We start from the raw sequence: 19509 nt of genomic DNA on the forward strand, positions 1-19509 counted from the left end.
TGTGGCATTTTTAGACATCACAAGCATCTGATACAGTATGGCACTCAAGCCCCTTGTTCAAAATCAGAAAAATCCTTCCCAATGCATATTAAAGAATATTAGAATCACATCTAATGGACAGGCTCTTTCAAGCAAAATTCAAAGACAATATCACAGCCTTAAGGAAAATTGAAGCAGGAGTATTGCTAGGTAGTGTCCAAGGACCTCTCCTATGTCTTACCTACACAAGCGACCTCCCGATATCAGACAACACAACAACTGATACCTTCGCCGATAATACAGCAATCTTAGTCACATGAAAATCCAGCAACAGCCTAAATGAAACCCTAAGCAACCATCAATAAGATCGATGACTGGGTGAACAAATGTAGAATTAAAACAAATCAAAGCAAATCCACACATTACACTCACCCTATGCAACCAAACCTGTCTGACAGTGCAAATGGGAAATGTTGATCGACACCACAAAAATGAAGGGAAATATCTGGGCCTGCATCTTGATATAAGACTGACATGGACAAAGCACATCAAATCCAATAGAAAACTGCAACTAGGAGACAGTAATGTTGAAACATTGCATTTTCAGGCAAACAGAAATCTTTTTGCATCTTGCAACTTCCTAAAACCAGGTCAGTTATAACAGTGCAACATGGTTTCCAAACCAAGTATCATACAGAACCACTGATGGATAAAAATAACGAGAGAGTGGTATAGGAAATTTGAGGAAACGGGCTGTTTGTGTGCCACAAAACGAACAGGCAGACCAGGGTCATCGCCTGAGATGCTCAAGCTTTAGTCCCAGAGATAGTGTTATCAACCTAAGAAGGTGAAACCAGTACAGTTTTACAGTACAGTATTACAGTACTGCTTTTAATAAAATTTGTCTTAACCGGGTTTTCAATTAAAGGTGATTTTCATCCCCACCATTATGCCGGATAATCGAGAGTTGAGTGTACTTTGCATCACTATTTTGGACTATTACTAACAGGTGAGAGTATTGCTTTGTCAATCAACATAATTTATCCGATTTAGCTGGAAACCCCCCTCCCCCAAGATAGAACCTCAAAAACGTGCCCGATATTCAAAACTTCTCGATGCAGAAGAACTGGAGGAAATATTGATGGAAGAGGAATCTGATGAAGAGTTAGAAGAACTCAATGAGTTCATTTAACCTCGTGAAAATATGCTGTCATCATCATAATGTAATGAGGCAGAGGAAGCGGAAATTAGGTTTCGTCATAGAAGACCCGAGGATTCGCCAAAGGTACTGGACTTCAGTGGTCCTCTGAATGGAATCAACAGATCAGCTGCTCCCAATATAAATGCACAGTCCTCTCCTTTTTCCATTTTCATTCTGTTTTTCCAGCAAATATTCCAAACCTTGTTACAAGAAACCAATATATATTTCCACCAATTTATGGCATGCCAAGATGCTCCAGGCCCTTCTGTTCGACCGCCTGATGTTACAATTGAAGAAATGCATAATTTTTTGGCAATAATAATTCAAATGGGCCCCAATCAATGGGACACCCTCAAAGATTATTGGTCAAGAGATGAGCAATACTACACTCCATTCTACCGTAACACCATGGTACGAGACCGTTTCTTCCATATTTTGAGATTCCTGCATTTTGTAAACAATGAAGCTCCTCCAAATCGAGCTGACCCAGAGTATAAGCTCTGGAAAATCAGAAGATTTTTGACAATCTGAACAACAAATTTTGTGAAGTCAAGCTACTGTGCACCCTTCCCTTCCTCCTTAGATGCAGAGACCATGGCATCATATCTCATTTCCTTCAGTTCCAACACCACATAACCTCTGACACTGCCAAAAGGATCTACAGACGCACCAGCTTCTCTATGCTACGTGAACGCATCCACTACACAAGACGAGAACTGGACGTTGTCTCCAGAGAGCTGATTAAGTTACATCTTCGCTTAACCCAAGTCCTGTCCGCAGTTGATTCGGACCTAATCGACCGCATCACGACCCAGAAAGCTGTTAATATCGGTGACGAGGCTAGAGCCAGACAGTGCAAGAAGTTCACTAACTTGCACAAGACACATCCACCCCACCTTCATGACAACAGGAAGACCGTAGCCAATCTAAGTGGTGTACCTTTGGAAGAAGCGCCTTACTCTGCTCTGAGGAAGGGCCTGAACTTTGCTGTAGCCCCTGGTTCTATCCCAGTTCAGGATATCCTGTGCGGGGTTGAAAAGGCTGTAATGGTCCTACCTGAAGAGACTGCAGAGGAGATTCGACAGGAGACAGTCAGGATCCTCAAGGGCTCCAACAAACCCAAGGACAACCTCACTGGTGCCGAGAGGAGGGCTCTCCGAGCCTTAAAATCCAACGAGACGCCCACGGTTCTTCCGGCCGACAAAGGTAATGCAGCCGTGGTTCTGGCCACTTCTGACTACAACCAGAAGATTGCTGCTCTCCTAGAGGGCAAGACCTACAAGAAGCTGAAGAAGGATCCCACTGACTCCATAGAGCGCAAGACTGTGCTTCTCCTAAAAAAGTCCCCGTTTGCTGAAGAGACCTGCCAACAACTACGACCCCAATGTTCCAGACCACTGAGACTCTATGTGTTGCCCAAGATCAACAAACCTGACATACCATTAAGGCTCATTATCAGCAACATTGGCTCCCCTACCTATCGCTTGGCCAAACATTTGGCTGGCCTACTTAGCACCTATACCTGTAACTCCCCACACCACATGAGAAACTCTGCCAAATTTGTCCACACCTTAAAATCCTCTGATTAAACCCTTATGATATAATGGTTAGCTTCGATGTGGTGTCGCTTTTCATGAAGGTGCCAATCAAGGACACTATGGATCTGCTAGGAGGAAACTTCACCAAAGATGTCTTGAGGCTCTTTCACAATGTCCTAACCACATCCTACTTCAGCTTCGATGGCCAGTTCTACGAACAGACTTACAGTGTAGCCATGGGCTCTCCACTATCTCCGGTCATTGCTAACTTCTACATGAAGGATTCTGAGGAGAGGGCGCTTGACTTGGCTCCACACAAGCCCCTATGTTGGTTTCGCTATGTGGATGACACCTTCGTCATCTGGCCCCACAGACCTGACAAGCTGAGGGATTTCCTGAACCACCTAAACAGTATCCACCAAAGCATTCAGTTCACCATGGAAACCAAAAGTGAAGGCCACCTTCCCTTCCTCGGCATAGATATTTACAGGTGACCCGATGTCTCTCTAGGCCATAGAGTGTACCGTAAACCCACACACACCAACCTCTATCTCAATGCCAGGTCCCATCATCACCCTTCCAGTAAACAGGCAGCTCTTTCCACACTGGTACACAGGGCCAGAGCTCTGTGTGATCAAGACAGCCTGCGTGCGGAGTTGGAGTTCCTGAAGGACATCTTCAGACGGAATGGTTATAATGACCGGCAGATCCACAGGGCCCTCAACTGCCATCCCAACTACAATCAACATGATGACCGCAGAGACACTGTTGTCTTCTTGCCCTTTGTCGGGACTATATTCAACAGGATCAGTAGAGTGCTGTCCCGATACAACATCAAATCAGTTGGCCTGCCTCCTAAGAAAATATCTAATTTCCTCCGGCCTGTCAAGGATCACCTGGGACTGAGGACACTAGGAATTTACAGAATCCCCTGCGAGTGCGACAAGGTCTACATTGGGCAAACGGGCCGTTCTGTGGACACCAGGTTGAAAGAACATTAACGGCATTTATGCCTAGAACATCCGGACAACTCAGCCATAGCTGAACACAGCATTGAACTAGACCACCGTATCCAGTTTCACAAAACCGCCATATTCGCCTGTAAGAGCCGTTACCTGGATCGCATCATCATCATGGAGGCCACTGAGATTGAGCTCCATCCAAACAACATGAACAAGGAAACAGGGTTTTATCTCAACAAGTCATGGAAACCTCTCACCTTATCCCTCAAGAGAACTCCACACAGCCACCCAGGTTCATGTCATTGACTACCAGTAGCCTGTCCCCAGCCAACCAGTTCTTCCACGAAATATTGGTGCAGGATTTGATTCAATCGCATGAGGCTAATATCATGGTCAGTGGCTTTTCTCGGGGGAGGCCAAGTTTATCTGGGGCCCAACTGAGTAGACTGAAGGTGAAACATTCACAACACTGGCCAACCAAAGGGAAAAAAAGACGTCATGTTTGTTCTCAGAATAAGAAAAGCAGAAGTATGCTCTTCTATTGTAAAAAGTGTGATGTGCTGTGTGTGTGGAGTGCTTCGAGAAGTCGCACACGCGCGTCAGAGTGTGAGGTATCGTAAACTGTGAAGTGATGCAGTTCAAACTCGCATAAAGTCTGAACAAAATATTATTGTATATAGTGTGATTATATTTACAATAGCACCATGATTCAAGGTTGAAGAATAAACAACGGGTAAGTCCTTTGGAATTTCATAACATATATATAATAAAAATTATATTTTGCATTTCATGACAAAATAATCACAGTTAATTTTCATTTGTAAAACTTGCTCTTTTGTGTACATGTAGAAAATTTTATTGTCTTTCAGGTTCTATTTAGTTCATATTTCTATGTTGCACAGAACAGAAAATATGCATTTTTTTCTGAAAGTTTGCAATGTTAATTAATTAGGGCGATTTAAATTCCGGCCGTACAGGGCTGCTGGCAATTTAAAAGTCCGTACGTTAAAGGTTAATAAAAGTGGCATCCCCACAGGGGGACATTATAAATTTTGGTAGTCCCACGGGTGGTGGCCATTGTGTAATATTTATGTGGTGACAGTAATGGGATTATTACAAGAATTTGGGATACCCCCCTCCCCTTGCACCATAATAGAACACCTCATGAAGGCTGTAACCAAGCAATGACCAGTGCGATTAATAGGATCTGAAGATTTGGATGTGCTTTAGTCACTTGTAGGGTGCATAGAACAGTGGAAGCGCTGTAACTATTTGTGGTTATTAGTAATAAGCGTTCAGTAAATTAAATACTCAGTGCAGAACCCATGTCTAGCCACTAACACATTGCACTACTGTATTTCAGTGCATAATTTGCACCATAATATAAATAATGCACCCTTGATTTTCATTGTGAAAGCAACATTTTTCCCGTGTTTTTCGTGTTTTTTCTGTCATGCCTACTCTTCAACCCTGAACATGGTGGCAGTCAGTTCCTTCAAAGTATCAGTGAATGTCTACAGTACACGGTATAATGTCTCAGAAGATAGTCAGTTAGTTAGTTAGTTAGTTATTGGAGAGGGTTGTAACAGTCCAAACCTTTTAAAACTCTTTAATGGACACTATGTTCCTCTTTAGCCAATACAATAGAGTGACTGATTTATTAGGGAGATCCATCCATTAAGAAGTTATGACTTGCTTTTCGCATTTGGACAGGAACAAATGCCTTGTTTTGTTACCTGCAGCTTGGGTGACCATAAAAGGGACATGGCCCATTATGAAAAGACATGTCTGTAGTTTGCCGAATATGTAAATGTTGTTTTGCTAATAGGATAGCTGTTATAAAAGTGTCTTCGGAAGGGTGTAATTGAACCCTAAACGCTTTCACATGTAGGGTTCCGGGTTCGATATCTTTGGATCTCTTTATTCTCAAAGTTAGTAATGTGATTGTCTAGTACTGATGGTATGATGAATTGGCAGTTAAAATCAGCCATTAGGAAATTATTCTTGTCTGGGAGAAAGGCCGTCAGTTCAAATCCTATACAGTGGATGAAGTGACGCTCCCATAGAATAGAGTGGGTGAAGGACTTGGCATTTTGAATTCACCAGAGGCAGACGTATTGAGCTGCGCTCTCCAAGTATATCTAAATTTATCAGTCTATTTGGTTCGATTAATCTTTGATAATAATAAAAGGGGCACATTACTCCGTACTTGCCAATAAAGTTATAGTATTTGCTTCTGAAATAAACAATTTGCATTAAGCAGAAAATAGTGTCTTTGATTTGTATCAGTGGACTAGCTTTAAATGTGTAGCCTCTTCGTTGCTCCAGTTATTACCGTGACACAACCCTGAGAAGAGTCAAGTGTTCTACCGAAGCGGGCAAATAAAGAAATAAATAAATATAAAGATAGATAGGGGACGGTCATAAGAAGTAGCGAACAACGGTTGCAAGAAGTGACAGCCGAAGAGCGGTTGTAGGGTGGGTTTCCCCATGCACTGAGACCTGTATTGGTCCATTGTGCTTCCCTCTACGATTTCTACCAGTCTCTATATCCTACCTGTACTGGTGCTTACTATCAGTCCCGCCCAGCCAGCGAGACCGGCTCTACTAGCTGAGAGGTATCTATAATGCTTCCCCCATCTACCAGAGGTATTAGATACTGCTGTTGGGCGGGAAACGTCTGTAATTTGGCTCAGTGACCTCCTTTGGAGATATGAGGTTCTTTTACGTGCCATAAAGCTACAACACGGGACCCACAGCTTAAAGTCCCTCCCGGAGGACTTGTTCCCTGAATTTTTCCGCCCTTAAAAATTCGACGACCTCTGCCGGGTACTTGAACCCGTGTACTACGAGTCATGAGGTGGGAACATTACCTCTAGACTACGGAGGCCACTTCTCAGAAGACAGTACTCTTCTTACATTTAATTCATTATTAGAAATGATCAGAAATGAACTATCCCACATCCATAGTTAATTTTTCCGTAAGAATCCAAAATAATTAAAATTCAGCAACTGACAGAGCACAAAGTGAATGGTTTGTCAGATCAGGGTGGCCATCTAATTCTGACTGAGGAACACTAAATCAGTGTTGCGCTGTATGTAGCATTAGTCAGTCACAAACCATCTGAACCATCACACAAAGCTGTTCCAAACATGTTGCATCCTGATTGCTCCCTGGCCATATCTTACATCACAACAGACATTATAACAATTCAAAGTTACTACAACTATATGTTATGCTATTCCTTATTTCTAAGACATGAATTGCAACTGGTGCCATCAAATCACCATTACACTTTTGTCACACAGGCACAGAAATTCCAAGGTTCTGAGACCTGTCACACTGCCCTAGCAATATAGGTCACTCATACTCACAGAAGCTTCCTGAGTATTGCTTCTCGGGCATGTGCAGCAGTAAGCGATTACTAAAATGTGAGAATGGGTCCCTCACGGTGATCCAGAATATCTGAAATGCAGAATCATGCTTAGCAGGTGGACATGAAACAGCAAAGAGATGCAATTTGGGCTGTTACTTCATACAGCAACCTAAAAAACAGTAAAGTTTAAAAGTTCGTGACAATGGTGTATTGATACAATTATTGACTTTTTGGACATTATCCACTGTCTTGTATGTTTATGTTTGACTCTGACAGATGGTTTATGTTAAGTTTGGTTTATATGTCCTGCCTTATTGGTTCTGGTATCTCAAGACAGCAACTAGCACCATCAATTGGGCCTAGCACACCTTTTGCCTGAGAACAGAGGCAGAGCACAGTTTCCGTAACATTATTTTAAAGAAAGACCAGAATGATAGATAATTTCCAAAATGTGAATAACTGAATAAACAAATATTGATCATTAAGATGACACTCTTCTGAGATGTGATGCTTTGTAGTTTGGTTATCTTGAAGATGAAGGCAGCCTATCTACTGAACTAAATGGCACCATATCTCAGAAGACCATGCTTTCATCATTCACTGCAATGGCAGCCTAAAGTCTTGAATACTGACTATACAAAAAACAGAAAATTAGATCTTTTCAGGGTCAGTAGGCACTACTAGCAGGTTGCAGCACAATTAATTGTCATATAATATTTCAAAATTTCCTTCTCCTCTCCTAGGAACTGTACCAACAAGCAATAACAATTTAAACTATTTTTAAGGAAATGCAAAAAGCAGATGTCTAGGGCATGCAATTTTAGCAGCAGGTGCAGCATTTCTCACAGGATGAATAACACCTGGGTAAATGTTGCTGCCACTTCAACTTGGAAGCATCAAGGACTCTTAAACAACTTAGTTCCCATAGCATTAGTCAAAGTCCAGAGTAAACTTACTTCCATCTAACCTGGATTACATTTTATATACATCTAATTGTTATAGCAAGAGATGTACAAAGAAAAAATACCTGTAGCTATACTCCACCATGGCAGTGTTATATACGTAAGGAAGGCATTCAGTGGCACAGACTGTGCACGCCGAGTCTCTTTCCAGAAGTGAAATGTCTGTGTGAATCCTCTCATTGTCCACAGTGGGTTGTAAGCTCCATCATCCAGTTCTAACAACAAATAATGAATATTGAGACATGTAAATCCATTGCTAAGCAACTCCCTCAACATGCAACAGTGGAACAACAGGGTTATGCAACCAGCTTCTAGGAAATGGCTCAGTAAACACACTTCCACGCAGGCACAATGACAACACACCCCAACAGTGCTTAGCTATCATGTGACTTGTGTTCCTGTGTGGTCTGCAGTAGAACTGTGTTTTCTATGTTGTTCATGCTGCGACTATATAACACTTGCAGCTGAGAGAATAATTTAGTTGAGTTCCAAGATTCCAGGGTGATTTAACAAAAAATAAGATGGCTTCACAGTGATTTGAAGTCCTAGTTTGTGTGTTGAGATCCATTCCCAGGAGATGACCAGTGAAGATGGGGAATCCTAGTGTGTGTGTAATGTTGAACTGTATATTGTGTAAATCAGTGATAGTGCTGTATTAATTTTAATTAAGAGAGAACTTGTAACCGAAGTGCTAATAAATCCAATCATGCAATCTAAAACCCATTATTTTTGTCACACGTACCACCCTACATGTGATAATTATTACAGAGGAGAATAACTGCCAATGGGTATACAAAAAGCAAGCCAGTTCCCCAGCCAAGATTTCAAGCAGATACTACTAGATCTACTAGATACCAGATATCTCACTGAACATAAAGGTTTCTCCTTCCATAATGTTGCCCATGAAAGGTATGATATACCCTCAAAGATGTTTTGGATGGAGTATACTTTCTGGTATGTTATGGCATGTAGTTTGGTAAAAGTTCACTGATGTATTAATTAGTTCTAGAGTCTTATGTGCAACATTTCATTAAAACTTATTAAAAGTTCGTCACAAGTTCTTTACGACATATTTCGACCTAGGCAGTCATCATCAGGTGTTAACAGTTGTGGGTGAGGAAAATGCTGTCTATCTCTGTTGATGCTTAGTTGTTCACGTATGCTTTCCCTAGCGATGTGTGTATTCCTTCTTGCTGCAGTTGGAAACAAGACAAGGAACATACAAGGTATGTCCCGAAAGTCATGAAATATATATATATTTTTAATTTATTGATGATATCGATACAAAGTGTTAATATTCTTCAAAGTACGGTCCATGAGCATCTACACATTTTTTCCACCGACTCTCCCATGCCCGGTACGCCCCTTCAAAGGCCTCGACGGGAACCTCATTTAAAGCTGTTGTCACGGCCGTTTGGATAGTCTGAATGCTTTCAAAATGGCGTCCTTTGAGTGCATTCTCAATGAGGTTCAATTTCCACACGTTCCTTCAATTCACTCGCGATCAACACTAGATTGGCCTTTTGCTCGTCCGTCAACAATTTGGGGAACAGCTTGGTGCACACCTTTCGCATGTTCAATTCGTCCATAAAGATGCGATACACAACGGTTTTTGGAATGTTCAGAGTGTCGGCTAACAACCGGACAGTCATTTGACGGTCAGTATTCAACAAATCACGCACATGAGTCACATTTTCATTGTTTTGGTTTGTTGATGGCCGTCCAGAGAGGATGTCATCTTCCACTCCTTCCTGGCCCTCCTTAAGCTTCTTCACCCACCTTGTAACTTGCACATATGATAGAGAGGACTCCCTGTAGGCTTGCTTAAGCAGTTTGTGAGTTTCGGCAGCTTTTTTGTTCAGCTTTGTGCAGAACTTGACCGCCCAACATTGTTCGAATGTATCCGCCATCCCGCGCCATGACATGGTCACAAAACACAGGTGCACTAAATCAGCGATACTGACGCCTCCGATGCTCGAACAGACTGACTTTTGGCTCGCTGTGAAGCTAAAGGCCTCCCCCCCCCAACCCAACTGGTTCCAGCACGCTCCGACCAATAGGAGCACGTGAAAGAAATATATTTCATGACTTTTGGGACACACCTTGTAACACGGTAAGAGAGATACAAACATACATGCTAGGTATACCATCCCACAACTGTTAACACCTGATGATGACCTCTTACGTCGAAACATGTTGTAAAAACTTTTAAAGTGACTAACTATTAATAAGTTTTAATAAAATGTTGCACATAAGACTGTAGAACTAATCAACACTAAGGGCAAAGTGCAAGAGGATGCTACAATATAATATTATTCACTGATGTTTCAGAAGAATGTACTGCCTCCATCGTCAGGGTCAAAGAATAAGCCAAGCAAGCAACAAGCAATAACGGTGTTGGTAAACTTATTTTGTACTACATGGTGTCACATCCCAGACAACAGCTTTGTTCTTGGTCACCAGTGTGAGGTCCTCAAATCCAGAAAGTCAGTTGTATGTATTCTTTTATTGCTAGTGGGTGTGAGACTAAGTCCCTTGTACTGCGGCCACTTCTGGCCTATTGTACCAGCCCAAGATGATAGGTGAGGGTGATTGTGGAGCAGTTGGTGGAATGAAGTATGGCAGGGGAAACCAAAGTACTCAAAGAAAACCTGCTCACCACCACTTTGTCCACCACAAATCCCACTTGACCAGACCTGGGATCGAACCTGGGCTGCCGCGGTGGGAAGCCAGCGACTAACCACTTGAGCTATGGTGCGGCCCCAGCTGTATGTAACTATTACTTTCCAGATTTCTGGTACAGATGCATTTACGTTAAATATTCACTCCAAGAGGGAAATGACAGTGCAATAACATCACAATTCAGTGAGAAAAAGTTTCAGGTATGTGAAATTGGTTAAAATGGCTCAGGATTACATTCGGTAACAGCTTCCACGTACACTAAAAACCAAGGACGTTGCAATGGGCAGGACATGTACCTATGATGGGAAAATAAATGCTAAAAGTATGTTTGGTATTAAAATGGATTTTTATGAAATGGTTTTCAGGATTCAAATTCAATTAAATGGACTCAGGAATATGTTCAATGGCAATCCTTGTTATCAGAAAAGTAGACTTCAAGCTGTATCATAATTTAGTTAGGGCAGCAGATAAAATAGAGCACTCTAATGTAACCGATAATTACTTACTGGCATCATTCTTAAATATTACCAAATATAATAAAAATTTTAATCTCCTTAATACTTAGAACATAATACCATTTTTGTACTAATGATGAACGTAATACAATTTCTGTACTAAAGGTGACTTATACTCAGTTTTGCAGTAACTATTCTGAGAACTGGTAGCGAGGAATGTTTAGATAAGTACTACTGGAACTCAAGACAGTCCCATGATAGCTGGTCTTGTATGTGTATCAGTTACTCCTCCTATCAGCCCAATTAAAGAAACTTCCAGAACATTCTCAATCTGTAGAACAGTGTGGTAGCTTCAGGAAAAATCTCAATGCAGAAGGTTCTGGAAGCATTACTTATTCGCGAGTATTTGAAGACTGATTTTGTATGACGTTGATTATAGTATTCATTCTACTCATAGCAGAATTCATTGTATTCAGTGCACTGAGTAGTACTGCTGTGTATGCCTAGTGGTGAACAGTACAGTAGTGTGCCAGAGTAGTTGTATCAGCCTAAATGGACTGATTCTATAACATCATGCTGTGCTGCCAAAAATAAATCAAGTTCATCGTTTCACTAGTAGAGTGTGATCCACGGACTTCTTCAAGGAACCTCCTCTCATCGGAGAGAGACCCGTAAAGCCCTGAGCAGAATCCTCATGCTCGCACCCTAAACATCATTCCTGTTTCTATCCTCATGCAACTTCCAATATTTTCGAAGTGGTTATAAGATCGCATGATGCCCCACTATGTACAAGGAGTGATTGAGAGGAAGAATGTAAAATAAAAATGGTTACAAATAGCGCCACTACATTCATACCATGACACTAAAGTAACAACACACATGAAGCTGTGCTTATATCTAGAGGTACCATATGATCTTTCAGTAAAAGTTGACACAGCAATATCGACTGAGTATACCTGTCCGCTGCTGTTTACACCTGCCACCTTCTGCTCCTATACATAACTACTTGCTAATATACACAATGACAGAATAGCAAGTGTCAGCCTATTAAATAGAAGCATTTACAAAGATATAAACTGCTATTTCATTCACCATGTTTACAGATACGCACCATATTCTGTTTGCTGGAGAACATGAGATGAAGTGCTGAGGTGAGCATATCTAAGTACAACACATAAAGCCAACGAAAGCCATGCAGAGTTAGGAAACCAAAAAAAACATACCATGATTCCCCGTAACAGATTTTCGTGGTAAGTCACACCAGTAATTTACCACTGTTCCATCAGATGTCATCCTAAATGGTGGGATCACAGGTCGACCCCATGCTTTAGTGCGATTGTTCAATGAATCTTTCCACTTCTTAGGCAGAGAACCTGTATGAGTAAAACTTCGTGTTCCTTTTGGACACGCACAGGCCACATCGCCTGGCTCCTCTGTCAACACTTCCTCGCATGACTGCAGCATTATGTCACAATCGCCATCCCGAATGTCACTATCTTCGCTAGTCTTGGCAACACTGCAATCTACTTCCTTTTCTTCACCTGAGGTGACCTCTACGCACAAATTTTGGCCACCAAAAGTATCTTCACTGGAACTGACGTTATTATTGATACATGATGGACATTTCGTCACTCTTCCTTCAGCTCTTGGACTGGCAGTGGGGTAGCTTTGCGTCATGCCCATGCTGGGTGCTAACATACTGTCTGTGCAGCGGTGGGGCGGGTCACACTGACAGCGGGAAGTAGTACAAGAAGTAGTAGTAGAAGAGTGTAGGCAAAACCCGAGCTCTACGGACAAACAAAGAAGCAAAAACAGAAAATGAAAAAATAAAAACATCCATGTTCTACTGTACTATACAGGATACGGCTGTTGTAATGGGTCCAGGAAGTTTCATACTACAAGCCACAGGAGTATGCAACTTTCTGTCAAATGTATGAATTTAAGAAATGTCAAGAAACTCGGAAGTTTCCAGCATAAGGGTAGAATGCATACAGATAATAATACTTAATGTATTGGATTACAGATGATTAAGGCAGCGAGTGTTCTGATTATATTCTTCTAGTATGCGTTGCCATGCAGTCTGGTACGGTGGTACCTATGTTTCAGGGGAGTCTACTGCCTCCATTTTCAGGGCTGCTTTGATGACAGAGGCATTAGGTTCAGCCAAAATGCTGGCATAGTGCTGTCACATTTTATGCAAGGATACATCACAGTAGACCTCTTATAATTCAAGACAAGTTTTCTCAAAATTGTTATTCTTGCCAATTTTTTGGAGGGATTCACATTATTTTAAACTTTTTGCATAAAGTGAGGCTTTATTAATTTTTATGTTCCTATATTTCAAATATGCATAAAATGGGACTACACTGAAACCAAATTACCAAACTACATAGTGTCATGTTCCAAAAGGCTACAATCTGAAAATATTGGGCTGGTTATCTCTGAGTACTTGTTTCCCCTACCAATTCGCATTCCACCAACTGCTCTACATTCATCACCATCATCACTGGGATTGATACAATGGACCCACTAGGGGTTGACATACCAAGTGGCCTCACCGAACCCCAAGAAGAAGGTAAAGGGAAACCTGTCCTTGTGCTTAATTACAAACCATATATGGGGAAATGGAGATATAGCTCCATCAGCACTAGACAGAGGTGAGCAGTGAGCTTCATGTCCCATCCACTTTATTGTGAGGACAAAGCCATTTCTACCTGCTGCACAGGAAGCTGGGTGGGACCCAGAGTTGGTGTGGACACCATGGAGAAAAGGAAACTTCTCACATCTGCTGGGAATTGATCCCTAATCCTTCAGTTGTCCAGCCTGTAGTCTAGTCACTATACCAACAGGGTCCCCAATACAGTTCAGTACATTCTAGCTTCATGTGTTCCTGTGCCCTTATCCTGAACGTTACATGAACTTTCATTTACCTTAGTTTTAAAATACAACATCCAATTTTTAGCATATACTCTCTGCCCTTATAGTGAAAAACAGACTTGTGGTACCACTGCCTATGTACATCATGTATACTAAATCTGGTGTAGTATCCAGTATTAAAAAATATGTAACCCTTGTGCAACACAGATTTTGCACAATTTATTTTGTATATGTCAAAAATTACAAAATTAAGGTTATATAAACACCAGGGTGGCCAACCCATGATGTGCCACTTTGTTTTATGTGCAATGTATCAACATGTTGAACTGAGGTACTTGTGGTGGTGACTGAGAAGCACTACCTTGTGAGATGTGATGCCATGTAGTCTGGTAGAAGTTCACCAACATTTCAAAAGAATGCTGGTAAACTCCTGTGAGACTACACGGCATCACAACCCAGAAGATACAGCACACTTCTTATGTACTAACATTTTCCTTCTCTTGGGATTACCAACTTATGGGAGAGCACCTCTTCCCCATTCTGACTTGCTATTACCAAGATGAATGTAGAGTCATGTACCATCTTGCAAATGAAAACATCAGTCAATAATGCTCAGGTTGACAATAATTCAGAGTGGGTGTTTTCTATTTTGTGCCAGAAGCAGATTTATTGAATTCTTATAATTTTGGTATGTAATATTACAATATACTGCATTACTTTGAATATGAGACACCCTTAAATTTAAGATGCATTCAGTTTTTGAATGTGGGTTTCAGGTGGGGGGGAATTAAGAAGGTGCACATTCCTCAAATTTATGAGTCACCTCAATTTTCCAATGGAGGAAAGAGTGTAAAATGTGTGTCTTATATTCAATGTGATACGGTATTAAATTTAAATAAACGTTTTTGATCCCTATGAGTGTAATTTTTATTCATATGTATGTGAATTGTAGATCTGATCATTGCAGGCAGATATTTCTATTGCTACACATGAAAAAATTAATTTTTGTAACACTGCCTACACATAGACATACATAAAATGCAGCCTCTCAGTGGTTTGAAGCTCTGATCTACATACACTGCACTACAGTGGACAATTATGCACAGAAATTGATAACCAAATTCTGTGACGATTTAAATTTTTTTTATATTGTCACATATACAAAGTGTCCCATGAGTCTTAAGGCCATAGGAGTCCTCAGTTATTTGGTAAAACATGGAAAACTGTAGAGGGGAACTTGCTGCAAATCGAGCAGCGACTCATGTACTCTCTTTGTATATCAACAGTAAGCAGTTACGGTGATGCTGCCAAGGGGACACAGTGGCAAACGAGGGATCTGTTTCCAGGGTAGGGGAAAGTGGTAGTGAAGTAGGGATAGGTACAACATGAAACAGGAATAGTAAATTCAACTACTGTGTTTTAATGTACGTGTATACAAAACAAAGTTGCAGTATGACCAACTCTGAAAAACTATGCATATGCATGGAACACTAGACACATTTGTAGAGTCACACCAGTAAGTGTTCAAATTAGTATATGTCTTGCTCCCCACACACATGAATACTGAATAAAGAAGCATTTCACAAATATTAACTAGCTAACTAAATAACTAACTTCATGGAGCTGAGCCCTTCTTGAGAAGCCACCAGTCACACAGTTACTCAAGAAATTCCCAACATTTTATAGAGCCCAAAGGCTCATTACCGTGTTAACAAGAGCCCTCCAATGGTCTCTATCTTGAACCAGATCAATACAGTCCATACCACCACATCCTATCTCTCTAAGATCCATTTTAATATTATCCAACCAACTACATCTTTGTTTTCATAGCGGTCTCCTTCCTTTTGGCCTTCCCAATCTCATACATCTTGACCTGCATTATTCTAACTACACTTGGCGAAGAGTACAAGATTTGAAAAATATCAGACACTGAAGAGTTCTTTCTTGAATTTCTTGTTCTTCCTATTTGCTTATATCTGGACAATCACAAATCACTGAAACTTATCAACAAGAATGTCAGAACATGTGTAGCTCAAATATTCCAGTATGATGAACAAACTCTACTTCTTCTCTGATTAGCAGACATTTCTGCATAAAGTCAATCTGAAGCTTAGGCAACTGCACTACATTTACAAAACATAATCAAATCATACTCTACCAAGAGAGACAGAAGAAAAGACTACAGTGGCAGATCTGACTGTACATGAAGTGTTCAAGCCAGGCTAGGCACCAGAAATATCCTAAGATGGAGGGTTAATAAAGCCCCATTGCTTCATTCCCTCTATCCAAATTACCTGCAGATGGAACCTTCCATAGCTGTTTCAGAGCTTCTTTCTTTAAGTTCCTTAACCCCCATAAAAGTACCAGCTGGTTTATTTATGATGGTCCAAATTACAATTATATTTACATAGTTTAAGATTACTTAATGATTCTGTCAGCAGCAGTATAAAGGAATCCACACTTATAAGCTGTTCTTTCTTCTCTCTTGGTAAGGTTTGACCAGATTACATTGTGTAAGTGGACCATGCAAACTGACTCTCATGCACAAAAGTTTGCAGGATGTAAAGTTTATAAAGCATGATAGAATATTCGTACATACGTTCTTACAGTTCTGTTGATGAGAGGGTGAATGCACAGACTATCAAATTAACAGTCTTCAGGCACCTACCTACATTATTAATTTAATAACAAACTAGAATCATTCCTAACACAACTATTCACACTTTTAACTTTCATGGACTTCTCATCTTCCATATCACACACTGTAAGTATTATCTGCCTGAAGTTCAATTTGACTCATTTCCTACATAACAAGACTTCACCAAATGAGTGAATAATCTGCATGGTCAGTAACGTACTGCAATTTTAACTTTCATCATTATCTGCAGAAAGCTGAAGAATTCATTAAATTACAAACTTCCAGTGAAGGGTGAATTTTAAGGGGGTAAACTCTTGCTGAACAAACTTCTGAAACTTAAATTATTTTATCCAGCACCATCCATAAGAATCTATAGCAAAAGGTGTCTGTAGGAGATCCATGTCACTACTCTACAGACTGCAGGTATATAAGATGCAGTTAGCAAGTGTAACAGGCAAGCATTACAAATTTTACTGATGAAAAGTCAGGCCTCATAAACTGGAGTAAAGTTTCAACTAAGTGAGTTACTTATCTTAAAGAGGTAACTGATCTTGAGTATGGATGATACTGTAACATCTCTGATTGACTAGAAACAGGGTTCTAATTGTTAATTGGATTTATTAACCTACAGGTCATAACTACAATTAATTATTACACTATTGCAGGTTTACACCATTTACACTCACTACATGCTAATCTTCTCAGTCTATCTGCAGTAGTTTTCATGTATTTATAAGACGGGAGCTATGCAAGTCTCACTGAATTACATACTCCCAATCTCACTGCACTACAGCACACACAAAGTTTTGAAGTCACACAATAAGTCTTCACTGGCTGACTTCTCAGCTATCACTCACTATCAATGACTATTAAACTCATAAAACCTTCAAATCACATTCCTCCTGTGGCTGTCTCACACCGAACACTGACTGAGATCTGACTAACTCATTTCTTAGGAATTCCAGTCTCTCCTATAAAACCTTGAATGGACATGCAGAAAACACAGCTTGCTCCACTGTTGCATAATTGTCACGTCTACAGAGGTGCTCAGCAACGTGTTGATGAGCTGCTGCCGAGATGCGTTTACTGTAGCACTGCCTAGCAACGAGCACGGAGTGGCACAGAAAAAACACCACTTTCCTTGTTGTTGTGTAATTGCCATGTTTACATATTTCTGTGGCTCAAAGATTCTTGCATGGTGTAAATACGCCACATTGCTCCCTCCTTAAGGCTGTTCATCCTGAATAGTCTAACGGGGCATCACTGTTCCTTTTTTTTTCAAAGGGCTGTGCTTGCAATGTATTCTTTTTCTTTGGCTTGGTGTGTCTTTCCTTCCTGTTGCCCATTCTCCAACCACTACATTCACTCCCTCGTTAAGGCTGCTTGTCCCAAGCAGCTCCACGATAAGGTGGGAGTCAGTCCATATTTTCACCATAATCCAAAGTCCTTCCCCCCCCCCACTCTCTCTCACCCACACACACACAGAGGCCATCCTCTCTTTTTGCCCTGCCCTCATGGAATGAATTGCAGTTTTGAATTAATCGTTCATGTCGTTCATTATTTGTTTTAGAACTTCCCAGTGGGCTTTTCTATTAGTGCCCATTCTCACCAGCAGGTGTTCCATCATCTGTTCCATCTCCACCATGTGGCAGTATAATACCTGATGCACTCATGAATTCAATAATTTGTCCTAAATTGTGGAGTGTTTAAGATCGTAATCACTTTCTGACACCAGCTGTACCCTCTTTGGTCAACTGGAGATAGGGTTTGGATTGACAATTGGATTTATTAATAACCTACAGGTCGTAACTAAAATTAGTTATTACACTATTGTGGGTTTACACCATTTACACTCACTACATGCTAATCTTCTCAGCCTATCTGCAGTAGTTTTCATGTATTTATAAGACGGGAGCTATGCAAGTCTCACTGAATTACACACTCCCAATCTCACTGCACTATAGCACACACAAAGTTTTGAAGTCACACAATAAGTCTTCACTGACTGACTTCTCAGCTACCACTATCACTGACTATGACACTCGTAAAAACTTCAAATCACATGTTCAGGTCGTCTTCCTCCCGCGGCTGTCTCACAACAAACACTGACTGAGAAATGACTAACTCACTTCTTAGGAATTCCAGTCTCTCCTATAAAACCTTGAACGGACATGCAGAAAACATAGCTTAATCCCCTGTTTCATAACTGTCACGTCTACAGAGGTGATGCTCAGCAACGTGTCGACTAGCTGCTGCCAAGATGCGTCTACTGCAGCGCTGCCTAGCAACGCGTGTGGTGCGGCACACAGAAAACACAGCTTTACTTATTGTTACGTAATTGTCATGTTTGGAGATTTCTGTGGCTCAATGATTCTTGCATGGCGTAAATACGCAACAATACATTACTCAGACACACAAACTATTTCTTTTACACATCTGATATGAAGACTGTGATGGTTATCATACAGTAGAATAAGTCTTCTGTCCCTAATATGATAAGTGACCCACCCTTTCCACTACTATTTTGCTGCTACTTTCAGTGCTGAACCTGCAACTGTGAGTCCAAAACTGATGTGGAAACAGCAATGAAATGAAGGATGAACAACCATGACAACTGATTTACACAGACAGCAAACAAGAAAGTCCATACTGTAGCAATTACAAAAGACAAGTCTGTCCAATGTGACTATTTCAGTTTTCTCACTTGATGATTCACTAGCTTTACATGTTTTGATCCATTTGGATCATCTTCAGAGGCACCAAACACTTTTTAGAAACCACTATCACAACAGTTGTCATATCAAATACACATGTAATGGCCAAGTACACAAAGTTCCA

At 40.8% G+C, this 19509-nt stretch overlaps 3 protein-coding genes across 6 annotated transcripts in view; 2 read left to right on the plus strand and 1 right to left on the minus strand.

Moving 5' to 3' along the window:
* Positions 1-19509, minus strand: part of LOC111865096 — a 47067-nt gene that overhangs the window by 9694 nt on the left and 17864 nt on the right. For 3 of the 4 annotated variants that reach the window (XR_004513093.1, XR_004513092.1, XR_002842923.2), the window contains exons 9-11: positions 12380-12943; positions 8085-8234; positions 7056-7146 (exon numbers count right to left, since the gene is read on the minus strand). Coding sequence is in view for 1 of the 4 variants with exons in the window: in XM_023852830.2 (XP_023708598.1) it covers positions 7106-7146; positions 8085-8234; positions 12380-12943 (755 nt within the window). In the remaining 3 variants the exon portion in view is untranslated. Of the gene's footprint in view, positions 1-6547; positions 7147-8084; positions 8235-12379; positions 12944-19509 lie in introns of those variants that run through there. The other variant, XM_023852830.2, reaches the window with a different exon arrangement.
* Positions 1861-2769, plus strand: LOC111865093. Its single transcript, XM_023852826.1, has one exon. The coding sequence runs from the start codon at positions 1861-1863 to the stop codon at positions 2767-2769; it is 909 nt and encodes a 302-aa protein (XP_023708594.1).
* LOC111865094 lies at positions 2784-3212 on the plus strand. Its single transcript, XM_023852827.1, has one exon. It carries the CDS (start codon positions 2784-2786, stop codon positions 3210-3212), a length of 429 nt encoding a protein of 142 aa, XP_023708595.1.

The sequence above is a fragment of the Cryptotermes secundus genome, unplaced genomic scaffold (assembly GCF_002891405.2).
Source record: "Cryptotermes secundus unplaced genomic scaffold, Csec_1.0 scaffold4417, whole genome shotgun sequence".
In the NCBI taxonomy this organism is placed as follows: Eukaryota; Metazoa; Arthropoda; class Insecta; order Blattodea; family Kalotermitidae; genus Cryptotermes; species Cryptotermes secundus.

Coding starts and splice junctions, on each gene's coding strand:
- LOC111865093 (XM_023852826.1), top strand. CDS start 1,861: ATGCTACGTGAACGCATCCACTACACAAGACGAGAACTGGACGTTGTC.
- LOC111865094 (XM_023852827.1), top strand. CDS start 2,784: ATGGTTAGCTTCGATGTGGTGTCGCTTTTCATGAAGGTGCCAATCAAG.